Source organism: Thunnus thynnus, chromosome 10 (genome assembly GCF_963924715.1).
Source record: "Thunnus thynnus chromosome 10, fThuThy2.1, whole genome shotgun sequence".
NCBI lineage: Eukaryota > Metazoa > Chordata > Actinopteri > Scombriformes > Scombridae > Thunnus > Thunnus thynnus.
The window spans coordinates 24,510,009-24,534,564 of record NC_089526.1 but is presented as its reverse complement, the minus strand read 5'-3'; the positions used below and the strand labels follow the sequence as shown (position 1 = coordinate 24,534,564).

The 24,556-nt window shown below is 38.6% G+C and overlaps 1 protein-coding gene across 6 annotated transcripts in view; it reads left to right on the top strand.

The window, feature by feature from the left end:
* ulk4 (unc-51 like kinase 4) overlaps nt 1-24,556 on the top strand; it is an 80,598-nt gene that overhangs the window by 33,149 nt on the left and 22,893 nt on the right. For 4 of the 6 annotated variants that reach the window (XR_010930449.1, XM_067602212.1, XM_067602211.1 and 1 more), the window contains exons 21-31: nt 467-652; nt 2,293-2,420; nt 8,632-8,765; nt 8,967-9,088; nt 9,369-9,425; nt 9,781-9,832; nt 10,467-10,561; nt 14,019-14,070; nt 15,154-15,343; nt 16,716-16,808; nt 22,083-22,131. Coding sequence is in view for 4 of the 6 variants with exons in the window: in XM_067602212.1 (XP_067458313.1) it covers nt 467-652; nt 2,293-2,420; nt 8,632-8,765; nt 8,967-9,088; nt 9,369-9,425; nt 9,781-9,832; nt 10,467-10,561; nt 14,019-14,070; nt 15,154-15,343; nt 16,716-16,808; nt 22,083-22,131 (1,158 nt within the window). In the remaining 2 variants the exon portion in view is untranslated. Of the gene's footprint in view, nt 1-466; nt 653-2,292; nt 2,421-8,631; nt 8,766-8,966; nt 9,089-9,368; nt 9,426-9,780; nt 9,833-10,466; nt 10,562-14,018; nt 14,071-15,153; nt 15,344-16,715; nt 16,809-18,038; nt 18,274-21,875; nt 21,961-22,082; nt 22,132-24,556 lie in introns of those variants that run through there. The other 2 variants (XR_010930450.1, XM_067602213.1) reach the window with 2 other exon arrangements.

The window sequence follows — 24,556 nt, the reverse complement described above, 5'->3', positions numbered from 1 at the left end:
TTCTGCTAATAATCCCACAATGCAATGCTCCACATTTTACAGATGCAGAAATGACCACTGTGCGACTCTACAGCTGATGGCGATGATGTAAAATGATGATTGCTCGTTACAATTGAGTAAACTATTTAGTGTCTGTTGTATAGGGAGTAGTGAATGAGTGAATAAGAGAGTGATTTCGGACACAGCCTTAGTCAGCCAAAACATGGCGGTTAACTTAAGTAGTTGCAGTGGGTGGTATTACGAATGCATTTGTAGATCATTTGTCACTCCATGTTTATGCCATTGTATACTTGCTCCTTTTTTAATGCACTAACAGCCTAACAGGGACTTCAAGTGCAAGATGACAGTATGAGGGAATGGGAACATACAGTCACTGATGATATATCTTCACCATGTTAACTTTGCATTTCTTTTTATCACAGTGTGGTCATGTATATGTTTATCTGTCTGTCTCTATCGTCCCCAGTCTCTTTCTAGGTTAACCCAGGTGGTCCCAGCAGTCTTCTTGGCAGTGATTGACACATGTGGCCCTGCGGCCATCTTAGAGGGTGTGGGTGGAGCAGGGGCCAGGGTCCAGCAGCACCTGCTCACTGCTATGGCCACTGCCTTAGTCAATTCACGCATACAAACGCACCGCATCACACAGAACAGGGTACGTGTATACTCTCATACATATATACAGATTACATATCAACTGGCCCAAGAAACCCAGATACGTACAAACTATATTGTTTTAATCTTGTATTTTATTGATATTTCTACAGGAAAAATCTAGAGATTTAGGTGGCAACATCACTACTGGATAGGGGGTTTGATTTTTTTAGAGAATTGTATGTGTGAATGTCACTTATAATGAGGTTTTTACACAAGGACTAAGGGATGAAAACACTAAATAACAACTCAACACGAGGAACAAACAAAACTGGCTTCAAATTCTAAAAATCTTCACTTTGTGCTTTCTCTCTCTTTGTCTCTCTGTCTGTCTCTCTCTCTTCTGTACAGTTCATGAACTGATGCTGAACTGTGCACGAACTAATTTGTCAGAAATTACTTATTTAATTTTTTATAAGACAGCCCATCTAGTGTGTATGTGAAGTGCTAATCTTGGTATGGCAGAGGGGATAAAATTGATTTGAAGGTTTTTAACTTGGAGTCTAGCATTGGTAATTGACTCTGAACTGAATTTATTTGCATTGAGCATTTCCAATTTAACACCAGAATACAAACTTAGTACTTCAACTCTGCTCTAATTATACACTGATATGCATTCATCCCCCCCCCCCTTTTGCATCTCCCCCTCTCTCTCTCCCCTGGCACAAAGACAGACAGTCCAAGAGTTTGTTTAGACAGAACTCTGTCTGTTAGTGTGTGTGTGTGTTTGTGTGCATGCATGTGAGAGAAAGACTGTGTGAGTGCGTGTATACGCTCATGCACATACACTAATTTGTAGAGTGTGTCAGTATCTGGGCTAATTGGCTGAATGAACGTGCTGCAGCCTTCTACTTTAGCAAAGCATTATGGGTAGTAGGGAGGGACTTATCAGCAAGGCACACACTACTGGGCTTTGAAATTAATTAACTTGGTGCTTTGCCCCATAAACACGAATGCATGCACATTCTCTCACATTAGCTCACACACACACACACATACACACAAACACACACACACACTCACACACATAGTCAGTAGTGTATGGTGTTGGTGATAATGATAATGGTAATGAATGTTGGCCAGTCAAATTTTTTCCAACCAGTTACTGCTGCTGAGTTTATGCTGAGTGAGTGGATGTCTACAGTAGCTGTAGGCATAAAAGTTTGTGTGCGTGTGTGTGTGTGTGCGTGCCTGCGTGTGTGCACATGCATATTGTGTGATAATGTGGCGTCTGAGCTGATTAAGTTTTAGCCTGGTAGTTGACGCATTTTCAGTAAATTATTTTTTGAACACCTTAAGGAAAATGTTAAATTGAATATTTTCTTATTTCTTTGCACACATTATTTTGACATGTTGCAGTGATATTTTCTGATTTGTGTGCTAAACATTGCAAAAAATCTAATCTATATATTTTTTTCACTGTAACATAAACTCAGTATATAGCAGTGTGTACTTCAACCTTTTTAATTTAATTTTAAATTATCATGTGTTACTTTGCCATATTAATAGAAAAGCCTGTTCCATATAGCTAACTTGTATTTGAATTGCAAAGCAAATCTTGGACTGTACAACAGCAGCAACATGCACAACCTATATCTTAAAGACTTTTACTTTATTCATCTATGTGTTTGTGTTTTCTAGGATTTGGTGTTGAAGGTGCTGCGCTGTCTAGAGAGTCCATCCACAGTAACCAGAGCCAAAGCATTACTGCTACTATTGCTACTGATACAGGACAACACACACACGCTGCTATTCTGCTGTCAACACAGGTAAATATACACTCACCCATACACATGCACTCACACACAGACAAGGTCTTGTCCCTCAGTGGTATGTGATTAAACAGACTCTAAATAATGTTATATTATATTAGTGCAAAATAGATTCTTATAATTAACATTTGCATGTGGTAGCTCCACTGTTAATGTTAATGCTGAATTATGTGTCTGTGTAGATCACCACAAGAGCATATAAATGGAAAGTGGAGTCTTCTTGAAATTGCTCCCAACCAGATTATTATATATAAATAAATTTGTTTTATCTGACTGACTGAGCAACAGCTAAAAAGTAGCTCACATTTAGTCACTTACTGTGACCAAGAATGGTTGTATGAAAATTGACCCATCTCATTTGTGTGAGATATATAGAGATTCATATACAGCTCTTAGAGTTAGCTGAACTGAGTTTAAAACACTGTGAGAAGACAAACAATAAGTTTTGGCTTTAACTGTGTGCTCTTCAGTAGAAAGTAACACTCTGTGTGACCCCAAGCAGCAAAGAAGCAGCTCTGGAACAGATAATAAATCAGATGTGATAAAACAGACTAGAGATCAGTGGTTAACTATGGAACATGCTGCAAGTTTCAACTATAATTTCCTTTTATTCATTAAAGAGTTATTAACTGTGCTGTAACACAGTAATACCTCATGGATCCTGCTTGAGGGTGATGTGTCTGTTTAAAAGTTTTCTCACCACACAACATAGTGCACCCTCCTACTGACTGACTGTACTGAGATTTGGACCAATGAAGCTTACTCATAACTCCACTCAGTCTGTCAGACCACTGGCTAATTAGTTTCTCTGGAATGTAGCTGCCCATGTTCACACATAGGCAGAACTGTCGGAGAACAAACAAGAAGCATTTGTGAATTCCATTTCAGGGTGGGATTTCCATTTAATTATTTAGCTGTAGCTTTCAGAGTGTGCTCATACCCAGCTACACCATAGTTCAAACTACATTCCCTCTTCACTATACAGTGTGGAGGGGCAAATCCAAAACTGTGCTCTAAATTTGTTTGGAATGTAATATTGTTCACTGAAAAGACATCGACCACCACTACCACTCTACATGGTTATATAGTAATTGTATTATATATAGTAATTATACAATGTCTGCAGTGCCAAGCCAATACCAAACAGCCGGTGGTGCTGCCTGCTGGTCCAAGACTTGTTCTAGATGGCTATCTGTGTTTTATTGATTGCTGGGGAGAGGAGATAGCACACATTCAATTCAAGAGAAAAATGGAAACATAACATTACAGAAGGTGAAGGTAGTGTGCAGTACAAGACCAAGACCACAGTATGTCCAAGACTTGTTTGCTTGTGAAAGCGTCTTGTGTCCACACTAGAGATTTCAGGTTGTTTTCGTTTTAAAATCTTTGTCCACACTTAAAAGGCAGAACAGCAGGGAAAATGCTTCAACTCTTCATCGTCCCCCTTTTTCAGTTGGCAAACTAGATAAGTTTACACCATAGCCAGCATCTGAGTGAGACAGTACAGCCTGGTTACTCAGTTAAAGCTCTGTTTGGTCCTCCTTGCTCTCTGTGGCAAGGCAACTTTATTTGTATAGCACATTTCATAAAAAAAAAACAAATGCCAATTTTGAATTAAAAAGGAAATTAAAAAGTTAAGAACAGAGACATAGATACACGCTAAGTAATAGACAAGAAGTACAGATTACAGTGCTGTAATAATTTCAAAGTTGCCCTAAATGCAACAAAGGAAATCAAATTGCAGTAGAGAAACCATCAATTAAAGGCACAGTTTTAACAGTTTTTAAGTTGGATTGTAGCTAAAAGCCACCACACCCTGTTTGGTTCTGACTGACTGGGTTTATATTCTTCAAGGAGATCAGAAATATATTTTTATATAAATTTTAATTAGATAAACTACTATATCAACTAGCAACAGCACTTTCAAATCTATACTATAAATAACTGTCAGCCAGCGTAAAGATTTAAGAACTGGAGTCTGTTTTGGTTATCAAATAATTGAACAAGCATAAAATTGTGATTTGATCGCGTATCATAAATATTACCTGTGAACAGCGTAATCAGTATTTTCTGCACTGTTGCATCGCTGAACATAAGCAGAGGTTAATTACACTTGGACTGTATGATCAGACATTTAAAATGAATAATCACAGAGAGAGTCAGAGGCAATAGAAAGTTGACCTTTTAACTGTACTGCCACACAGCAGCTGTTAATGTTTGAGCGGGCTTATATTATTGTTTTTCAAAAGTCTGATCTCCCCTGTTCACCCTGAAATGCAAGACTGGCAGACTTATTCACTCTGGAGGGCATTTGAGAAGAGCTTTAGGTTAAGGTGTGGAAAAACAGCAGCTTAATGAAGACAGAAAGCCACAACTAGAGAGCAAAAACTCAAGTTTCACATTTAACTGGCTTAGTGTAGACATGTTATACAATAAACTGAATTAAAGATTTATTGGATCATTAAGCCAGCAAAATTGGTCAAGCATGCTTTTGTGGAGTGATTTATTTAGCAGACGTTTCCCATTCTGATACAAGTACTCCAAGATATTCAACACAGTTATCTGTTATTTAAAGCAAACTGCTTTGAGATTGGAGGCTTCCTTCATAAAAATGCTGCCTGAGGTTGTTGGCAAGGCAGTTGTACTCTGTGTAACCTCTGCGTTAACTAGTATTGCAGCCGTGGGAATGATAATATAAATGTATGTACCCTGGACATTCAGTTTGTACTGCTGTATGTTGTAACTTTATTGGAACTTCAAATGGTTCATTAGCTGGTTGTCCTGTGTTTCACCCCACACTAACTTGCAATGCAGCTGTGAATGTGCATAGCCCATATGATGAGATGCATATGCATGATATATTTATACACAGCCAGTTCCCCTGGTAATTTATGACCAGTTGGTATTTCAGTTTGAAAAAGATGCCCTAGATTACTGACAGATGGATCCTTATAACTGTCTCTTCTTGCTGTCTCTTCTCTCTCTCTCTCTCCCTTTCTCTTTTCTCTCGTTAAGTTTTTCTTTTTTATTGAACTGCCTCTCTCTTGCTCTCTCCTCTCTTTCTCTCTCTCAGTCTCAGACTTTCTCCATTATCTCTCTGATGTTTTACACATGTGAATTGCCAAATTGACTTTTCCATTAAAGAGTAAGGTTAAGGTTATTTGGAGTTAGGTTTGTTGATACAATCAATGATTCAGATTTTTCATGATTGTTTTTATTCACCAAACATTTTGCCAATTACATTTGACTCAAATAACCACAAAACATCTCCTTGGCAGTGTCTTAGGAACTCTCCTGCTTCAGCATCAATGTGGTTTTATATTTTGCCAAGAAATACAAATTATTTAATGTATTAATTGATTTAAGTTTAATCATAAGCTGTGTCCCTATTCCATACTACTCAATAATTAGAATTGTAGTTTGTTCATACTTAAAACAAAAAGTGAGTATATTCAAAGATGTCATTATTCATTATAAATTCACTTGCCTTTTGAGTGTGGCGTTGATGGACGCTATTATCCCATAATGCAACACACAAAGGAAATAAGGGAGCTTAGCACTCAGCTGGAAATAACTAAGACAAATATGCGGTGAGACAGTTTCAGAAATATCTTGGAAAACAAAAATGGGGAATGAGAACGGGAAAACATTTTGTTTCTAAATTTTAAATTGGCCATAGCCATCTGTCTGTGCGTGTCTTTTGTCATTTTATGTTACAGTAAATGACTTTCTTGTCCACTAACTGCCTAAAAACTATACTATAAATAATAGTACACGCTGTGTACAAATCATAGTATTTTTGTGTCATAAGGAACTGCGACACAGAAATAGTCTCCAGCAGTAAATGGAAATGAAGCAGCATGATACCTCATGCCAGAGCGTCATATCTCATATTGTAACGACTTCGCTTTGTTATATTTAGTTATGAGAATAACTGAATTCATGGAAGTCTGAAAACAACCTCCTTTTACACATGACTCCAAAACAGAATTAAGATGTTTTTATTTCTCACCTTCTCTTCTCTTTTCCTCTGCCTATTTGTCTCTATCTTAAACACACACACACACACACACACACACACACACACACACACACACACACACACACACACACATGCACGCTTCACTTTCTCTCTATTTCTCTCCTCCTACTTGCTCTCCCTCTGTTCACTGTGTTAGAGCTGTCAGAGTTGACCTGCTTGTCTCTCTCCCACCGAGCACTCTGCATGATTCAACCACACACACACACACACACGTCTTTTCCTCGGTCCTGCTCTCACCCAAGCACGTTGTGTTTAATTAGCTCCTCAGTGGCGTGAAAATATCTGTGTGTGAGTGCGTGTGTGTGTGTGTGCGTGTTCACGTGTGTGTGTGTGCGTGTTCACGTGTGTGTTTTTGTCTGTATGAGATAAACTTGCACAAGTCTCACTAAGGAAGTGTCAAGATTGCCATTGGGAGTAGAGTGTGATGGCTTTCAACAGACACAGTCATACATATGCGCGCACACGCACACATGGACACACACACAAACACACACACACACATAGAGCATGCCACTTGTAGGTCAGTTGTGTTTGAGTGCTTTGTGAGTCTCCCACAGTGACTGACAGAGAGGTGGCAAGTTTATCTCTTTATTTAGCAATCTGGAAAAATGGCAGCAAGACTAACAGGAGAGCACACTAGCTGAAGTCTAGCAGGGAGACAAATGAGCAGGGAGACAGGAGCTGGCATACTGCCAGTTAGAGAGACAAACAGGTAAACAGCTACCTAGACAGATATACATATAGTGTAAAAAAAAAAAGCTGCAGTATAATTGAGGGTAGTGAGGTCATCAGATACTGCTGACTTTGGTTGTTGTTGAAGATGGATGTTTGCTTGAAGCAAATATAAACAGAAGAGTCACCCCAACAACAGAATTCATACAAGTTCTGTTCACTCATACCTGGATTGACAGGTGCTTTAAAACACAAGATACAACAACAACAACAGCTAAATCCTTACTTAATAATGTCTGATAGCATTAAAATGTTGACTTCAGTAATGATTTGTGAAACAGGCATATCAAGTACGACAGTTTTACAAACAAACTGCTCATTTAGCTAGCTAGCAGCATGGCTTTTAGGTTGGCAATGTTAATTTGTTGGTCAGTTGGACGGTCCGTTGGTGCACCACATTTTCCCGAACCGAAATATCTCAACAACTATTAGATGGATTACCATGAAGTTTTGTTTATACATTCATGGTTCCCTTTCATCTAGTGCCACCAGCAGGTCAAAGCTTCATTTATGTGAATGTGATTGTTGATTAGTTAGATCTTGGCAAGGTTGTTATTTATAATAATTTGAAACAGTAATTAAATGGTATATAGATAAATAAACCTAACTAGTAATTTGCAGGTGTGTCTTGATGGCCAAGCACAAGGTTATACTCAAAGTGAATTTTAATACAACATAACAATGGCCATGGTAATAATAGTGATAATGGTAATAATAATGATAATAATAATAATAATGATATAATTCAAGTAACAAAAGAAAATCCAGCAATTATAATGAAGGCTTCCCTGAACTGCACTGGACCCCAAATATTATAATAGTAGCTGTGCTGGATTTTGAATCACTGTAAACCTTGGCTGCTAATCTTTTATGCAACATTATGAGGAAAAATACTGAATTCATAATCCCCCACTCCCCCTGCACCATTGCCACTCTAAAGCTTAAAATCAATATTTGTTAACTAATATGACCTTTCTGCATCTCTCTGCATGTGTCTGCATTCATAATTGCTTATGCCCATGTGTGCATGGACACATATATGTGGGTGTGTTTGTGTATCAGTAATGAATATCAGTTAGCAGTGAAAACCTTTCCGCTCTGCTCTGAATTTGTGAATAGAATATTATTGATTACTGTTCAAGACATGCAGTCTGACAAGAATAAAAATGTTCTCAATCTCAAGGCCTGTCCGTCTGTCTATTTTCTTGGCCAACCTTCGTGCCTCTTTCTGCTTTATGCCTCCTGTCTAAATTGTATAGCTCATTGACCAGAAACATGCTTATGTCTGCATCATCATCTTTTATAGTTGTTTATATCACAGTGGGTGGAGAAGTATATACATTTATGCATCAGTATTTCTACATATAGAGTGGAAAAGTACATTTTTTTCTATTATGTGACATGCAATATGTGTGTGTGTCTGTTTCTGTCTAGACTTGTGATGTACCTGGAGAGAGACCTGCGCAAAGCTACTCCCCTTAGAGAGAACCCCAGTCAATCAAGATATCTGTCTCAGTGTGTGGACTTGCTGATTGTGTACCTGAGTAGCACTGCACCACTCATACTGGGTACAGAAACACAACCACAGACACATACCCAGACACATATAAACAAACAACTTTCCCTTCTTCCCTCCATATTTATATGAATTTGCAAATCAACTTAGTAGCTCAACATTCTTCTTTTTTTGTCGTTAAATGCAGATATTTTATGGTCTAGAACTATGCTGAATCACTGTCCTCTTGTCTCCGCTCCTCTTCCTTCCCCAGGGGATGTCTTATGTGCATTGAGAGGTGTGATTGGGAGGAGACACCCATCTACAGCTCAGAGCAGACAGCTTAAACACACTTTGCCTACTATGTCTGTAGTGTTGGCACTTCTTTCATCACAGGTAACTGGGGCCAAAAGGGAGTTTTCGTCATTGTTACATTTTAATGTTTAAGCATTATTGTCTGTAAGGTTATCCACATCCTTGGTCTCATAAATTACTAATACCGATCCCTGTCGTTCAGCACAGTATTGCCCATTTTGCCTCAAAAAGTCACTTCTTTAAATACTTGTCAGATTGATACATCTGGCTACAGTAAGAAGACTGTGAGACAATAATGTTATTTGTTGGTTTTTTTTCCTTACTTGTCTGTCTGTGTGACTCACATTCTGTCATCTCACAGGTCTTTAGATCTCAAATTGTAACAGAGGAGTTTCTGGCTCAAATTGGATTGCTGCTGGTGAGTATTTGGTATTAGAGTATCATGTTTATATTTTTTTCTGTCTCCTCGAGAGAGCATTTTTTTTTACAAACTGAAGGCAAATAAATAACACAGTTTAGACTATGATGCAATAGTACATTTTGAATTTGAATTTATTAGACAAGTTAAAATATACAGTGATATCCCAACAACTTTAGGCTATTAGTCCATTAGGGTAACATAAAAAGCAGTACTCATTTTTGTTGCAGTCCTTAAATATTTAGGCAGGGAGGTAGACAGAAAAGTGTAACAGAAATACTAATTACAGAAATAATAATCTTGACAAGGGTTGCTGTAGTTTTTAATTGATATGTTCCCTCTTTCTTTCTCTCAGAATTACATCACCTCTGTAGAGTCCAACGAAACTAATCTGGCCAGCGCTGTGGGTGAGTTATTTTCTCAGTTACTACAATGTTTACACGTGTTAAATAATTATCTATTAAATGTCATTTTGGGACCAAACTTTGGTCATCATTTTTCATTCGATTAGGATTGGGTTTTTCTTTTTTGCATGATATTTTTCTGAATATTCATCATTAATCTGCTATTTTCCCTTAGAACTGAATTTTTATAGTCAGTGTGTTCACCTGGTTAAATAACAACAAAGTGTCAAATAGAGTATGCTGTATCTGAAAAACTGTCAAACCCATATTCTAGCAAGTTTAGTTGTGAAGGATGCACTTCAACTCACATGTCACCTTTGGATCATAACAAATATATACAGTATATTAATGCGGTAGATGAGGAGAGAGACAGATACACACACACACACACAGCCTTGAAGAGACAGATGTTGGCTCGAATTTCAAATGTGTGTGCTTAAGGCAAGGAGTTCAGGGTCAGCCACAGTTCACTGCATCAGGTACAGTGCCTTGACATCCAGCTGACATCCAGCTGTCAGTGCCGGGATCAAATATGAAACTGTTCAGTTACTGGTTCGCCCGTCTACTTGTAAGCCCTGCTCTACGTTTATGGAGGAGTTAATTCAGTAGAGCTGAATGATATGTGATTCCCCATTAGGTGCAGCAGTATGTGAGGAGATGATTAGGACAACTCTGTCCATTGTGGAAGTCCTGAGTCAGCACCATACTCTCATCACTCCACATCATAGCGCTGTAAGTATGCATGCAAGCAAATATACAACTGACTGAAATATGCCTGTCTGACTCACTGTCTGTCTAATCGATAATGTTTGCGTGTTTGAGGTGTAGAGAGCGGGCTTAGGTCAAGAATTGTGTGTGTGTGCATGTGACTAGCTACCTGTCTTGACTGACTGTCTGCTGAGAGTTTAGTAAAGAAAATAGGACAGGTGCCGTGTGATATTCAGCAAATGTCAGTATTGTGCATTACCTCTGACAGGACTCCCGAGACAACCTGTCATCATTCTGGTATTCTGTTATGCTTCTGCAACTGTCAGATTTCCAACATACATTTTTTACTATTTTCTCATTTAGAAAAAACGTAAGTAATACTTAAGTTGCATCGCCATGGTAGAAAGCTTGCACAGAACAAGTGAGGGTTATTAAAGTTGTCAAGTGCATATAAAAAATGTGTCCAAGAATATCTCGTTTATGTGTCCATTTCACAAAGTGGCTCCTGGTTTTATATTCAGTCTGTGTCTTCCAGTCTACTAAACCTGTTTATTAGTGGTCAGAGGACAGAGGGTCAACTTGTGGCTATTAGGCAAGACACTAATCAACTATTGAACCAATAGAGTCTCATCAGATCTGTGTGTGTTTGCCTGTGTGTGGCTGTGTGTACGTGCATGTGATGGGACAATGAGATTGTGTTTAATGACTATTGACGTATGGAAGTGGAGAGCAGCAGGAAGCAGACAGGATGGAGGAAAAGAAAAGAAAAGAGATGAAGAATAGAGGAAAGAAGCAAAGGGAAGGCACGCTGCTACTGATAGTCAATAACACAGGAAGACACTTTAATTACCACCAGCCAACTGAGATTAACTTTTATTGCCTGCTGGACAAGGACATACTCTTGTGTTTGAATTAGTTCACGTCTCTGAAGAGTAAAGTTTGCAGCAAGGACTCCACAACTCTTTTTTCATACCAGCTTCTTTCACATAGTGGGAAAATGTTGTTGCATTTGTTCTTAAAGTTCTTAAAGTCCAACTGAAATTAAATTGCCTTTTTTTGTCTACTACAGCATACATATCTGCCCTGTAAATCACTTGTTCCTTTCTCCCTTGAGAAAAAATCAGCAACCAAAAGGGAGAAATTTATATTTTAAATTATTTGATTTCATGATGGTGCCCCCGAGTTTTACATTATTTTGATGAATTACCATTCCATCATCTTCTAGCTGGAGTCCTTATTTTGATACAGTGATAACGTGGCGTTCTATTGTAGGCTGAGCAGACTGATAGCATCCTGTTACACAAGAACCACAGACTCTGAACAACAACCCACATTAGCTTTCCTGCTAAAGTCTCCTTATCTAACTTATAAAAATGAACACACGTCTTGTCCTGCATCTTCGCTCAGTGGTTCTCAAACTTTTTCACATGGGACCCCTAAACTGACACAAATTAGACCACAATGGGTCTCCCATCTGATAAGATTTTTGCTTTTACATGTTTTATTTCAGATAAACCCTTAGAACTTTGAGAACCACTGCCTTAACTTATTGAACGAGCCACCAAATATTCATCGGGGAAGAGTACACTGCTAAAGTCAGTTAGAAGGCTAGCTGATTATCTGCTTAGCTGCAGCACATTAAACAGCATGTAAAAATACCTGAAAATGTCACTTTGGTCCCGTTAGATGCTGGTTTGGTCGTTGCTCTCCAAATCCCTGTTAGCGACACTCTGTCTGCCCATGACTTGACAGTTTGTTTACTTTGTCTCTGTTCTCGTACCGTGTAACACTAGTAGCCTGCCAGCTAATGTCAATCACACAAGCCTCTGACTGAGACAAAAAGAAGCATTTCTGATAATTCCCCAAAAATCTTTTTCTTCATTCTAATAATATAAAACTATTAACATTTAAAAATTATTTTTGAGTGCAAAGGCTGATTAAATGTGACTTCAATTGAACACTTCAGCTAAGTAAGCATTAATTGTTCAAACCATGTAATGATAGGCAAGAATTCACTAAACATCACAATTTTATTTGATGTGTCATTGAGTTTTGATATGATAAGTTTTGTTCATTACTTTTTGGATTAGGTATTTTCAAATTCAAATATAAAGGCCAAGTGTTTTTATTTTTTATTTTATTATTTATTTGATTCTTCCATCCTTTTTTCAACTGGTTTTGCAGCAGTGATAACCAGTCAGTCTTCCAGTAAGGCCAAGATATGTTGAGCATCATTACAAACTACTGTCTGTAGTGAGCTTTTGTTAGTATGCAGCTAACAAAAGCTCATTTGTTGTTAAATGAATGATATACAGTAGCTTCACCACAGCCGGTTTATTGCCTAATCAACAATGTACACATTAAGTTTGTCAGTTTGTTTACCGTTAACAGAAGTGGAATTTCAGACAACCAGCTGTTGCCTGTGATTTGCAAATGTTAAAAAAGGTAAAATCCAAAAGTGTGTACACAACATTGCATCTTTGCTAGTCCTATGAGAATACAGATGAAATAGCTGCAATGCAAAGCAAAGGAGAGAGGGTAGAAACAGAAAAACTGGGACTCAGAAAGTAAAAGGACATTTAACCCAAAGTTCACAGTTCAGAGAAACTGCATCAAGCCCCCCCGCGCACGCACACACGCACACACACACACACACACACACACACACATACACATGCTTTATCCAGTCTTTTGATGGTTGTGATATTAATTTACAAATCATTTAGTGGTGGACATCGTCCTTTATTGTTTCCTGTCTCTGGCTTTCAATGTAATGACCAAACACACACTCACTCCGCATTAGTGATGTTTCTATGGTAATATTAGTAATCATGTAAATTCATGCAATACAGATTCATGCCTAAATAAGGGCTTTGACAGTTGCAGAAGTACTTTTGTGTGTGTGTGTATGTGTGTGTGTGTGTGTGTGTGTGTGTGTGTGTGTGTGTGTGTGTGTGTGTGTGTTTGTGTGTGCGTGTGTATGTGCGTGATCAAAGAAATCACTCAACAGTGTATTTCCATAGTAATTTGATCCTTTGTGACAGCGGTCTGTGTGGTTGATGTCCACTGAATTAATATAGCACAGTGTCTTCTGTTCAGTTTAATCTAAAAATATATCCTGTTTTCAGATTAGCAGTATATTAAGTATAGAGGAAAGGCTGAGATTACTTTTATTGATATATTTTATTCCCTTACTGACTGTGGCTGACAGAAATCTAATTTCTCCAGCTTGCACCACCTCAAATAGGAACAAAATGTTTCATGAGGGAACCAGGGACCAAATAGAACCATTGATAATTTATAAAATACATATTTAACTATGAGAAAATCTACTTGTATTATATAAACTGAATTTACATAACACCAGACTGTGATTGATTTTGTTTTACTACAGTAGGTAATCAGCTTCTTACAGAGTTTGAGTTTGTGATGTGTGTGTGTGATGTGTGTAAAGCTGTTTGTCCTTTCATGTCTTTCAAAGGTTGTTGATGCCATCCTGCCTCCTCTGACAACACTGGCTTTCAGCAGAAATGGTAAGAGACACGGTGGGTCATTTTTGAGAGTGAGACAGAGGATGAGAAGTGGAAATAGAAGTGAAGGAGGGTCAGAGTGAGGGAGCAGGGAATGAGGAATAAATGAGAGGAAATGATAGGTAAGGAAAGGAGAATGTGAGTTGAAAATGGAAAACAGTGAAAGAGGAGGGATGAAAGGTTTAGAGCAAATATAGATACATACGTCCACAGTAGATAGATATAGTAAATGCATATTAAGATGACAGATAAAGAGAGAGACATGTAGAGAAAAGAGATGGCAAAGACAAAGGGAGATAGTGAGCAAGAGAGGCTAACCTTGAATGTTTGTCATAAAAATCTCTGAAGCCTATATTCTGTTTTTTAATAGGTAGGAATTCCAGTATCTACATATGTACCATATATAATATAATGCTATGTTGTACAATATTCTAGTGCCTTAGTCATGCAAGGTGTTTAGTATTTAGATATTTATGAAGTTCACTTTATTTGGTTATTCTAGTCCCTTTTAATAGCCCTAGAAGGAAGCTATAACAATAAAAGGCGATAATGTTCATACACTGAAATGATCAAAACATGCCACTGAACATCCTTCTTAGTCTTAAATTGTGTGACACCCTAAGGTTTGATTTTACATTTTGGCATTAATATTGCCTCTTAATCAACAATGTCCAAGTCATTTCCAAAGAAAAAATGGTCAGGATGTAATTCAGTTGTCACTCAGTAAATGAAGCAAACTTGCTGTGTAATGTTGTTCCCTTGGAAACAAAAATGCTGTTATGCAAGCAAAACATGAGCCAATATGTGTCAGCACAAAGACTACTACTGTCTACTTTTATACCATATTAAGACTGTGTTTGTGTGTGTGTGTGTGTGTGTATGTGTGTGTGTGTGTGTGTGTGTGTGGGTGTGTGTGTGTGTGTATGTGTGTGTGTGTGTGTGTGTGTGTGTGTGTGTGTGTGTGTGTGTGTGTGGGTGGGTGTGTGTGTGTGTGTGTGTGTATGTGTGTATGTGTGTGTGTGTGTGTGTGTGTATGTGTGTATGTGTGTGTGTGTGTGTGTGTGTGTGTGTGTGTGTGTGATCCAGTTGAGTGGTCTGTGTTTGTTTTGAGGGTACTGTCAGAACTCAGTCTTGTCCTGCTGGTCCAGGAGGGTGATGGTGGTGAGGAAGATGCGGAGAAGACAGAGAAAGAGAAAAAGAGAAGAGAGGAAGGAAGACATGATGGGAGCTCTTCCAGTCAAATTTTAGCCCTTATCACCAAATCCCTGTTTCCAAGGTTGGTCTGGTTCTTTCTGTCTGTTAAAGACCAACAGAGTCTCTCTTTTTTGTTTCTGTAGAAAGAAAAAAAGAGTCATAGATTAGATGAGTACAGTTTTTAACATCTATAAAACGTTGCTAAATTAAATGTGATACTTTATTATAATTAGTGTAAATGAGACCACGGTCGAAATGAATGCTGCCCTGTTTTTTCTGCCAAAAGTATTGTTATCAATTATGTTTCTGAATATTAAAACAACAATTCCTAAAATTCCCCTTTGTTTGATGTCATAAATTAGGTTTATGCTCCACTTTGCTTGGTAAACTGATGTGTGAGAGTAAAATTAAAGTGATTCTTCTTGTTAAGCCATTGACTTGTTCCAAGGTCTGATTTTACAATTGTGAAATATTGATTTCCATTTGCTCTGGAACAGCACTCTGTTGTTGTTCACCCCACTCCTTTAGTTAAATACTAATACTAAATAGCTGTACATAGACCCAATATTCAAGCCCAAACAGCTATAGTACAGTGGCTGTCAGGTTGAAGACAATTTAAACCTTTGCATCTCAGTGTTAGCGGGTGATAAAGTCAGAGATGAGGTTTAGAGGATTTCTGGAGATGGAATTTGGGATATTACAACCATCATAAATTCTATGATGATGAAGTTCATTCATAATCCTGGTGTTTCTTACACAGGTGATAGTCTTGTTACACTATGGTAATTTTACATACAGTGTATTGAGATATTATTGATGAGTTAACGATTCCTTAATGTTAATTCCTTCCTTTAACTCTTTAAGATGGGGTATGTAGAGTAGTTGTGTCTTGTGTGCTGCTTCTGTAGGTTCACATCACATCTTAATACTTATCAGGTACAACTGACAAGTACCTGTCTTTATGAGTGTTGGCATCCAATGATCATACAATATGTTGAGAGCAGGGACAGACAAATGCAGTTTGTAGCAGTTTGCATCATAACAGAGTAACAAAAATATAAAATATATATTGACACTGTGGTTGATTTTTTTCTTTCCTCCATATTCTCTGCTGTATACTGTCTCTTCTTATACCAGTCATATTTTTATCTCCCTTTTTGAAATGTTCTTCCCCTTATGGTTGCCTCATGTGTTACCTCCTGTTGACTTTTATTTCCACCCTAATTTTTTCTTCCTCACACTCTTCCTCTTCTTTTCCTCTCAATTTTTCTCCTCTTTCCTCATATCCTTCTCTCTTCTTCTCCTATTATAACTCTTGTTCTCCCCTCCCCCTCTTCGCCACCCCTCTCTCCAGATCTGTTCCAGTTTACAGTCTGTTACTAATGATCAGAACAGTACATTAATTATTGACACTATGAAAGCCAAATGGTGTACTCATGCATGTTTGTGTCTAGGTATGAGTCTCTTCTTCGAGCAGCAGAGCCTATCCCACTCTACGCACTCAAACTGCTGGTATCGATGACTGAACACAGCACACAGATCTGCAGGTATTGTGCATGCACATACAATCAATCACACACAGTGACAATTTAACAGTTTGGTGGCAATGGGGGCCTCATCATCATCTGTACTTTATTTTACCATACCAAGTACTATCAACATAATGCAGTACACTGAAGACTACAGAGAACTGTTAAATATTACATACTTACAGGAGCACAAACTGAAGTCTGTAGATGTTCAGTCTGGTCTTTCAAATGTGGATCCACCTCTGTACATACATTATTCCCTCTTAGAGAAATTAGAGTCTTGTGTAGACCATACCGGCGATATTTTTACTTCCATTATTCAGGTGTAACATGTAAGAGTACGATATTAAAAAGCTTTGGTAGTATCGGAGTGTTTTGCAGTCCTAGCAGGCACACACACAAATGCACACAGGCGCATTTTAGGCGCTGTGTGTAATGTTTTAATGCCAAGGCCAGTTATATCCAGTTCAGCACTGGCTGTTTTTTTATTCACAACCTCTCCCAAATATACATGCACACATTTATAAATGCATGCGCACACACCTGCATAAACGTGCACACAAACACACACACACACGCACTACTAGCATTTATTAACACACTACATACAAATATACACAAAGGATACACAAATGATCATTTATTTATTAATGTAGCTGATGCAGATTCACAGCTAATACCATCACCAGCTTCCCCGCTGCTGGTGATCTACATTCAACAAGACCTTGTGCACCTCTCTTAAACCCAGTGTTTTCTACTTTAGTAATCAGTTTAGTGGTAGGCATAAGGTGCTGTATCAGCTAAGATGTGTAAAGACATATTGTGCTGATATCTTGGCACACCAGCTACCCGTGTAGAGCTTTGTTAAAAAGTGTAACGCACACTCTTTAAATATATGACTTAGACAAAATTATTGCTGGCGTTAAGGTAAAATTCACTACTGCATAATGTTGAAATAATTTGCTATTCAGGAAATTAAAAACAACTCTTGAGCTAGCTGTGATCTGACACCAAAATAAAGGTAATTATGTGTTTCTGTTGCACAGAGAATCTGCTGATCCCTAGTCTTACCATGAGATGACTCACCTGTGTGTGTGTGTGTGTGTGTGTGTGTGTGTGTGTGTGTGTGTGTGCGCGTGTCCCTGTGTTTGTGCGTATACATGTGTGTTTGATAGATGTGTTCTGACAGCAGCTGTCAGTAAGTCTTGACTCTCTGGTCATCTGTCTTCTCTTTTCAATTGTTGACAGAGACAGAAAGAGGTGGATAAAAAAGAAAATGAGGAGAGAGAGAGAGAATGGGGAAGACAAGGAGTGGATGGAGGGACAGGAGGAGAAAGTAAGAGAGATGTGGAGGATAATTGAGAAAGATAGATAGGGAGAAAGGTAACACTGGGAAGGAGGGAAAATATTGATGAAGGGATGCAGGGTCAGTGGGTGAGGGTGTATGAACAGACATGCACCAACTCCTGGCTCTAAAGAAGAAACGGTGAATAACAGAAGAAAACAGTGCGTAATCTCCCTCACGAGCAGTTGTTTCAGTTGCAGATCAGCCAAATGACAGAATCAGGAGGCTTAAGTAGCAAAAACAAGTTGCTACCTTAGTGATACATAAAGGCAAGCTACCTTTTGGTCATTTAGTCTTACCAGTACAGTCATTATCAATATTGTGTGGATCAAAGAATGACCATAAACATGGAACTGTCCATCACCAAATACTGCAGCTCATCCATAGTTCTGTGCTGCATCCCTCATCTCTCAATCCTTGGTAGTAAAATACAACGACCATGATTGTTAACCTTCTGTTTTGTCCTTCCCACATTTCCTTCCCTGCTTTCATCCACTTATTGTATCTACTTCAGCCACAGTACACCTCTTATCACTAATATTCCACTCTCCTTCCATCTCCATCCATCCCTCCCACCCTCCCGGAGTTCAGAGTTCTGAATACGCCCCTACTTTTCTTATCAGTAATATTACCCCCTCTCGTCTCCATCCTTCTCTTCCTCCATCTCTCCTCATCCCCCTCTTTCCTTGACACAAGTAGAGTGACGTGAACTTCTCAAATTGGTGTCAGCAGTCTTCTCTCTACATCTCTGTTTTTCCTCTCACTCCTTTTTCTTCTGACATTATTAACAATATTTTACATTTTTTTTTCTGTCTCCCTCGTTCTTTTTCTCTCACCATCTCTAATTTATTAACATTAGTCCACATTTCTCTCTTTCTCTGTGCCCTCTCTCCACAACTCTCCCTCCATCACTGCAGTTATACAATCAGAAATTAAATTGCCTGGGTCTTGGTTAGATAAGTGTGGCTATGAAGCCAGCCGAGCGGTAATTAGATGGTAAATTGGGGACATTAATGTTGGGAAGGCAGCCTGCTGTCTCTCTCTGCATTATCACAGCCCAGACACACCTTCAAACAACTACATTTACTATGACCTTTAGCCAAAGAACCTCATGCTGTGTGGTTATGTGTGTGTGCGTGTGCGTGTGTGTGTTCATGTATGTTTTAATGCCCTTATATGTAAATCTATCTGCCAACTGTGTGTGTGTATGTTGCCTCTCAGCAAGGCAATGTGTTAACCCTCTCACACATGTCATGCTTATTAACCAAGTATGAGTAGTGTTTCTCTTAGCGTAACTCGGTTGGCTATATAGTGATTGTAAAACAATTTTATCTTAAACAACTCATGCAATTTCTGAATCGTTTTTTTTCTTTAATCATGAGTTAATAGCCTGACATAGACGCAGCCTTTCAGAATTATTACATCATCAAATTGAAACACTTAAGTCTTTCTATGTCAGAGAGAAGTGGAATCATGAGGTGTTAACACCACAGTGTTTTTCACATGCTTAAAGATTGTAATTGGATGTAACAACCTGTTTTACTGGGCTGTTCTCTGGTGTGAATAAATGCACGAAGAAAATATTTTAAATTTTTCTTTAGATGTCACAAAAACTCATTAAGGTGTGTCATTTATGAATAACTGAACCATCCTCTTGGGAAGAACTTTCCAATACCTTGTGATATAGTAATTTGACTAAAACTTCCAACCACTAAAATACATGACTTTCTCTGTGGTGCTTATCATCTTATCATCATCAACGTCCACGATGCCCTTTCAAAATCAGCTTAGATGAAGTGTTATGTCAACAGAAATATATGACTAATAGAGTAGAGGTTAATCTAGTTTAGTAGTAATCCATAACATGATAGTTATATCTTCTTTGTTATGAAGCTGATACGGATGATTTATGACTAATACAGTAAGAGTTGTCTCAGCTGTGTTTGGTCTATTATCAGCATGCTATTGTGCCCCAGTTTCCTCAGTACCCGGTCCACAGTGTCTATTGATGTATGGCTGGTAGTTTAAAGGTGGTTCAGTTTATCATGTTGTGTTGGCCTGTCCTGTCCTCTCATCTCTCAGCCTGTCACCTACCTAATGGGAGGCCATCTATCACATCTGCAGACACACACACACACATACACACACACACACACACACACACACACACACACACACACACACACATATTTACCTCTTCATAAAAGACCTGACATAGGATTCAATCATCGTGGCAACAAAGGAACAGCTACTGCAGAGATATACAGTACGGTAGTCAGTGTCCACGACTCCATGTTTCTGTAAGCAACCTGCTTTTATTGACAGTGAGTGTTCTCAGTATTGAGGATGGAGATGGGGTCACTGTTCAACTGCAAAGAAACGTAGTTCCAATAAATGTCAGTGCTGTTACTTGAGTGGTGCTGCATCATAGATACGACTGACTCCAACAATATTGAACTAAACCAAAGACATCCACTACGCAATAGTGTTCTTTGTCAAAATATCTAATTGATCAGGGGTCAGACGAGACTAGCAATACTTGTTAGAGGTAACAGACATGCGGACAAGAAGATAAAAATATTAGGTACCTCATCCCCAAAATTAACTGAAGACTGGAAAAACCACTTGGTCCAATTAATCACAGTTTAATTTGCAGATGCCGATGCTGAGCTCAGAGTTTGGTGTAATGGCTTGGGGAATATTTTCTCAACACACATTAAGATAAAATGAAATTGTTATTGATCTCTGTGTGAAAAGTAGGTTGTAGTAAAAGTAATCCAATGCAACAAAGAAACGATAAGAACACAGAATATAAAGTAGACAACTGACCAGTAAAAGAAAAACATTTAAGCAGTAAAAAAGGAATGTAAAAAGATATGAGGAAATGTTAACACCATTAGATGTTTTTTATGCTGACTAGATGCATCTTTACATGCATATCTATCTAACTTTTAGTGAATGAACTTCCTACTCAATGCAGCATCGACGGTCGGGTCCAAGAACACCACATTAACTAAAGTTTAGTCCCAGTTTAGTCGGTAAAGGTCACCTTTGTGATGAGGTGGTACACAATGTTTGCAGCATGAAGGTGCTTCTGAAAACTACAGAAACTGATAGACACTGTTGAATCAGCTCATTTAAAGTGGTCTGATGCCTGCTAGACGAGCTATACATCATAGTTAGACTGAAGACAGATTTTAAATCAGTGGACAGGCTTTGTTACCTTCCGCATATTAACACCTGTCTTGACTTCAGGTGACTTTGTTCCCATTACAGCCTGAGTGCTTTCTTGCTTTCTAATGCGCACAAACAGACATATACACACATACACAAGATGTGTGTGTATGTGTAGACTCCTACCGCACAGTAATTGGTTGTGAATCAAAGAACCTTAATCAGTAAGTAGACAGAATGACATTTCTAATATAGACATCCATCTCTCTCCTAGATTTTCTCTGTGCGTATGTCCACATCACTCTTTTCTTTCCACTCTCTACTTCCTCCTTCCATCCATTTATTCCTTTTTTTAATTTATTTATTACTCCGCTGTCCTCCCTCTATTCTCTGACCAAACCTTCTCCCCGCTCTTCCAATCTCCCTCTTCTTTTCTCCTCATCACTAAATGTAATCTTCTCTCACCTCATCTTCCCCTTAACTCTCATCTCCTCTTCCTCTTGTCCTCCCCTCTCTTCTTTCATCTCCTCTCACTTCATCTGCTCTCATTGCATCTCCTCTTGTAGTCTCTCCTCTCTTCCCCAATCCCACTGGTACCAGACAGGAGTCATCGTAGTGGAACTACAACCTTAATGAAGATGAAACAGCCCGGTGTGTGTGCACGTGCGCATGTGTGAACTGTGCAGTAAATTGCCTCCAAATTTAATTAATTTCTCACCCTCATGTTCTACCCTTGCTTCAATATGTATTTTTTCTTTTTTTTTCTTTTTCAGGTTGATCAAACACAGTAGGATCCTAGCAACAGTGTTTCAGCTCATTATGGTAAGAAACCAATCTCTATTTTTATTCAGCCAATCAATTAATCACTTGTTCATTCAATCAGTCATTCACTTAATAAATCAGGCGGCCTGTTAAATAGTCTGTCAATCAGCTAATCAAACCCAGTTATTACGGTCTGTATTATTTCATTGCATCTCTGCTCTGTTTTATCTCAGTTTAGTTGTATTCTGCCTCCTTCCTTTTCTCTCTCACTCGCTCAATATAACTTAAGATGTATTTATGTAAATTAGTCTGAGTGGTGTTGACCTATTAGAGGGTCCCTGTAATTGACTGGCAGGTCAGCCACAGAGAGGAGGAAGGGTTAATAGAGTGGGAATATGAACTCCACTATTAAGATCGCACTTGTCTGTTATCAGCGAAGCATAACAATGTTTCCAGTAAACAATTTATTTCACCTGATCCTTTACGCATACGCACAGTCTAATTCACCCACCAAGAAACACAGTACAATCTGTTTTCACCGAACCTAAACACTTGTGTGGCAGCAAACAATTTATGGTGTGCGCACACACACACACATACGCACTCACTAAATAATCAGTGTTCTGCATGGCTGCCTGTCCAGCCCCGACTAGCTGATGCAGAATGTTAAACACTCTTATCCAACAGCCTGATTAACACCTCTCCTGACTGTTTACTCCTGTCTGAGCCGGCTATGTCGAGATCCATTAGTGCCGTCTATATTGCTCACGTTTGGATTGATTTATACTGCCTGAAACACTCTGATCTGGATTGATTATACCTGTCACTGGCAATCACGCTTGTCATGGAGAAACTCACCTAATTGTATTTGTCTAGATGATGAAGTAGTTCTGCTTCAGAGATGAAAGGACTTCAGGAAGCCAGTTAGACCAGGGTTCTTAACTGGTTGGCTGCTGTGCCAGAGGAGGCAGAATAATATTACAAATATTTTGCTTCATGTATACATACTGTAGGTTTAGTACTAACATCTAAGCTAAATTCACTCTGATCTTAAGCGTTACCGAATGCTTAATCTGTAACTCCAGTTACACATGAATGGAACAGGACAGTGAAACTTAAAATTCATGTTGGTTTGCTGTCGGGCTCATTGTCAGGTTAAGGCTTTCAGTGATGTACTCGGTAGTCCTTTATAGCTTATTAGTCTATAAAGATCAAAATAAATTAGCTTTGTTATTTGTTGTTACTGACAGGCAGGTTGTCCAAGGTGCAAATTGATGTCATTGTCTTCAGCCTCAGGCTACTGCACATGATGAGTACCAGCCTGGCTTATCAGCCCATACACAGATCACACTGATGCGCACAGACCCCGCAGGCAGAGCTGGTGTATCTCAGAGAGGATCAAATAATGAAATGAGGGCAAGAGAGAGATGGAGAAGTGAATTAGGAAGACGGAGAGAATGGGCTGTAGAAAGGAGAGAGAAAGAAAGAGGAGAGGAAGGCGAGGAGAAGCGGAGGAGGAGAAGAGAGAAAGCGAGGAGACAGGAGTAGGAGAAACGCGGACACTAGGGTTGTTCCTTGTTTCTCTTCAAAACCAATCCATTATCACAGGTCACAACGACATCATCCTCTAATAGGCAGATTTAATTTGATCCTTTGCTCAGCATTGTGCCCTAATTTTCACAGTAAGTAGAATATAAGATTATTCTCAGATATAACATCTAATTATTCTCACTGTCTTGCATGTCAAGACATATTTGTCAATATTTTTGCGCTTCTGACAGAATCAATGTCAGGAACATCTGTCAAATATGTTACAAGGTACAAAATTGGTCTGTAATAACAACAAAAAGACCACTGGAATATATTGTAGATTATATTAGGTGATGATAATAACAGTCCAGTGTGTTGAAAGATTTATGTTCTCAAAACAGACTCAAAGCTTGTTGATTTTGGTCAGTCATGGTATGTTTGGGTTTTTACAACAAGTCAGGTGCTCTTGGAGCCCGCCAAGGACACACATGCACACACTCACATTTTGGTATTACTATATTTGTAAAGGACCTGTATTGATCTTCATTCCCTGGAGCTTAGCTTAACCATAACCTTAACTATAAAATACAGAAATTTAAAGTAACTAGGCAGACACTCCTTTAAACTCCCTCCCATTCCCGTCCTCTTTGATTAGTTGTTGCAGCCATGGTGGTGGGTATAAAAGAGCTGTTTATTGTGTTGTGAATTGAATGTTTGATGAAGGTCTATGACAGAAATTTTGCTACTTTTGTGTTATTACTTTTATTAAACTTTGAGCTGACAGTGTGTGGGAGTCTAGTTCCTCCCTTGACTTTCTATACTAAGGCATCACAATTTGTTTGATGTTAGATAGTTGATGTTAAAATGCTTCACAGGATGCCTTTGACTGTGGGTTCATTTGAAATGTAAGACATTGTAACCTAACCTATAAAATAGTCATCTTTCTTTTACGTAT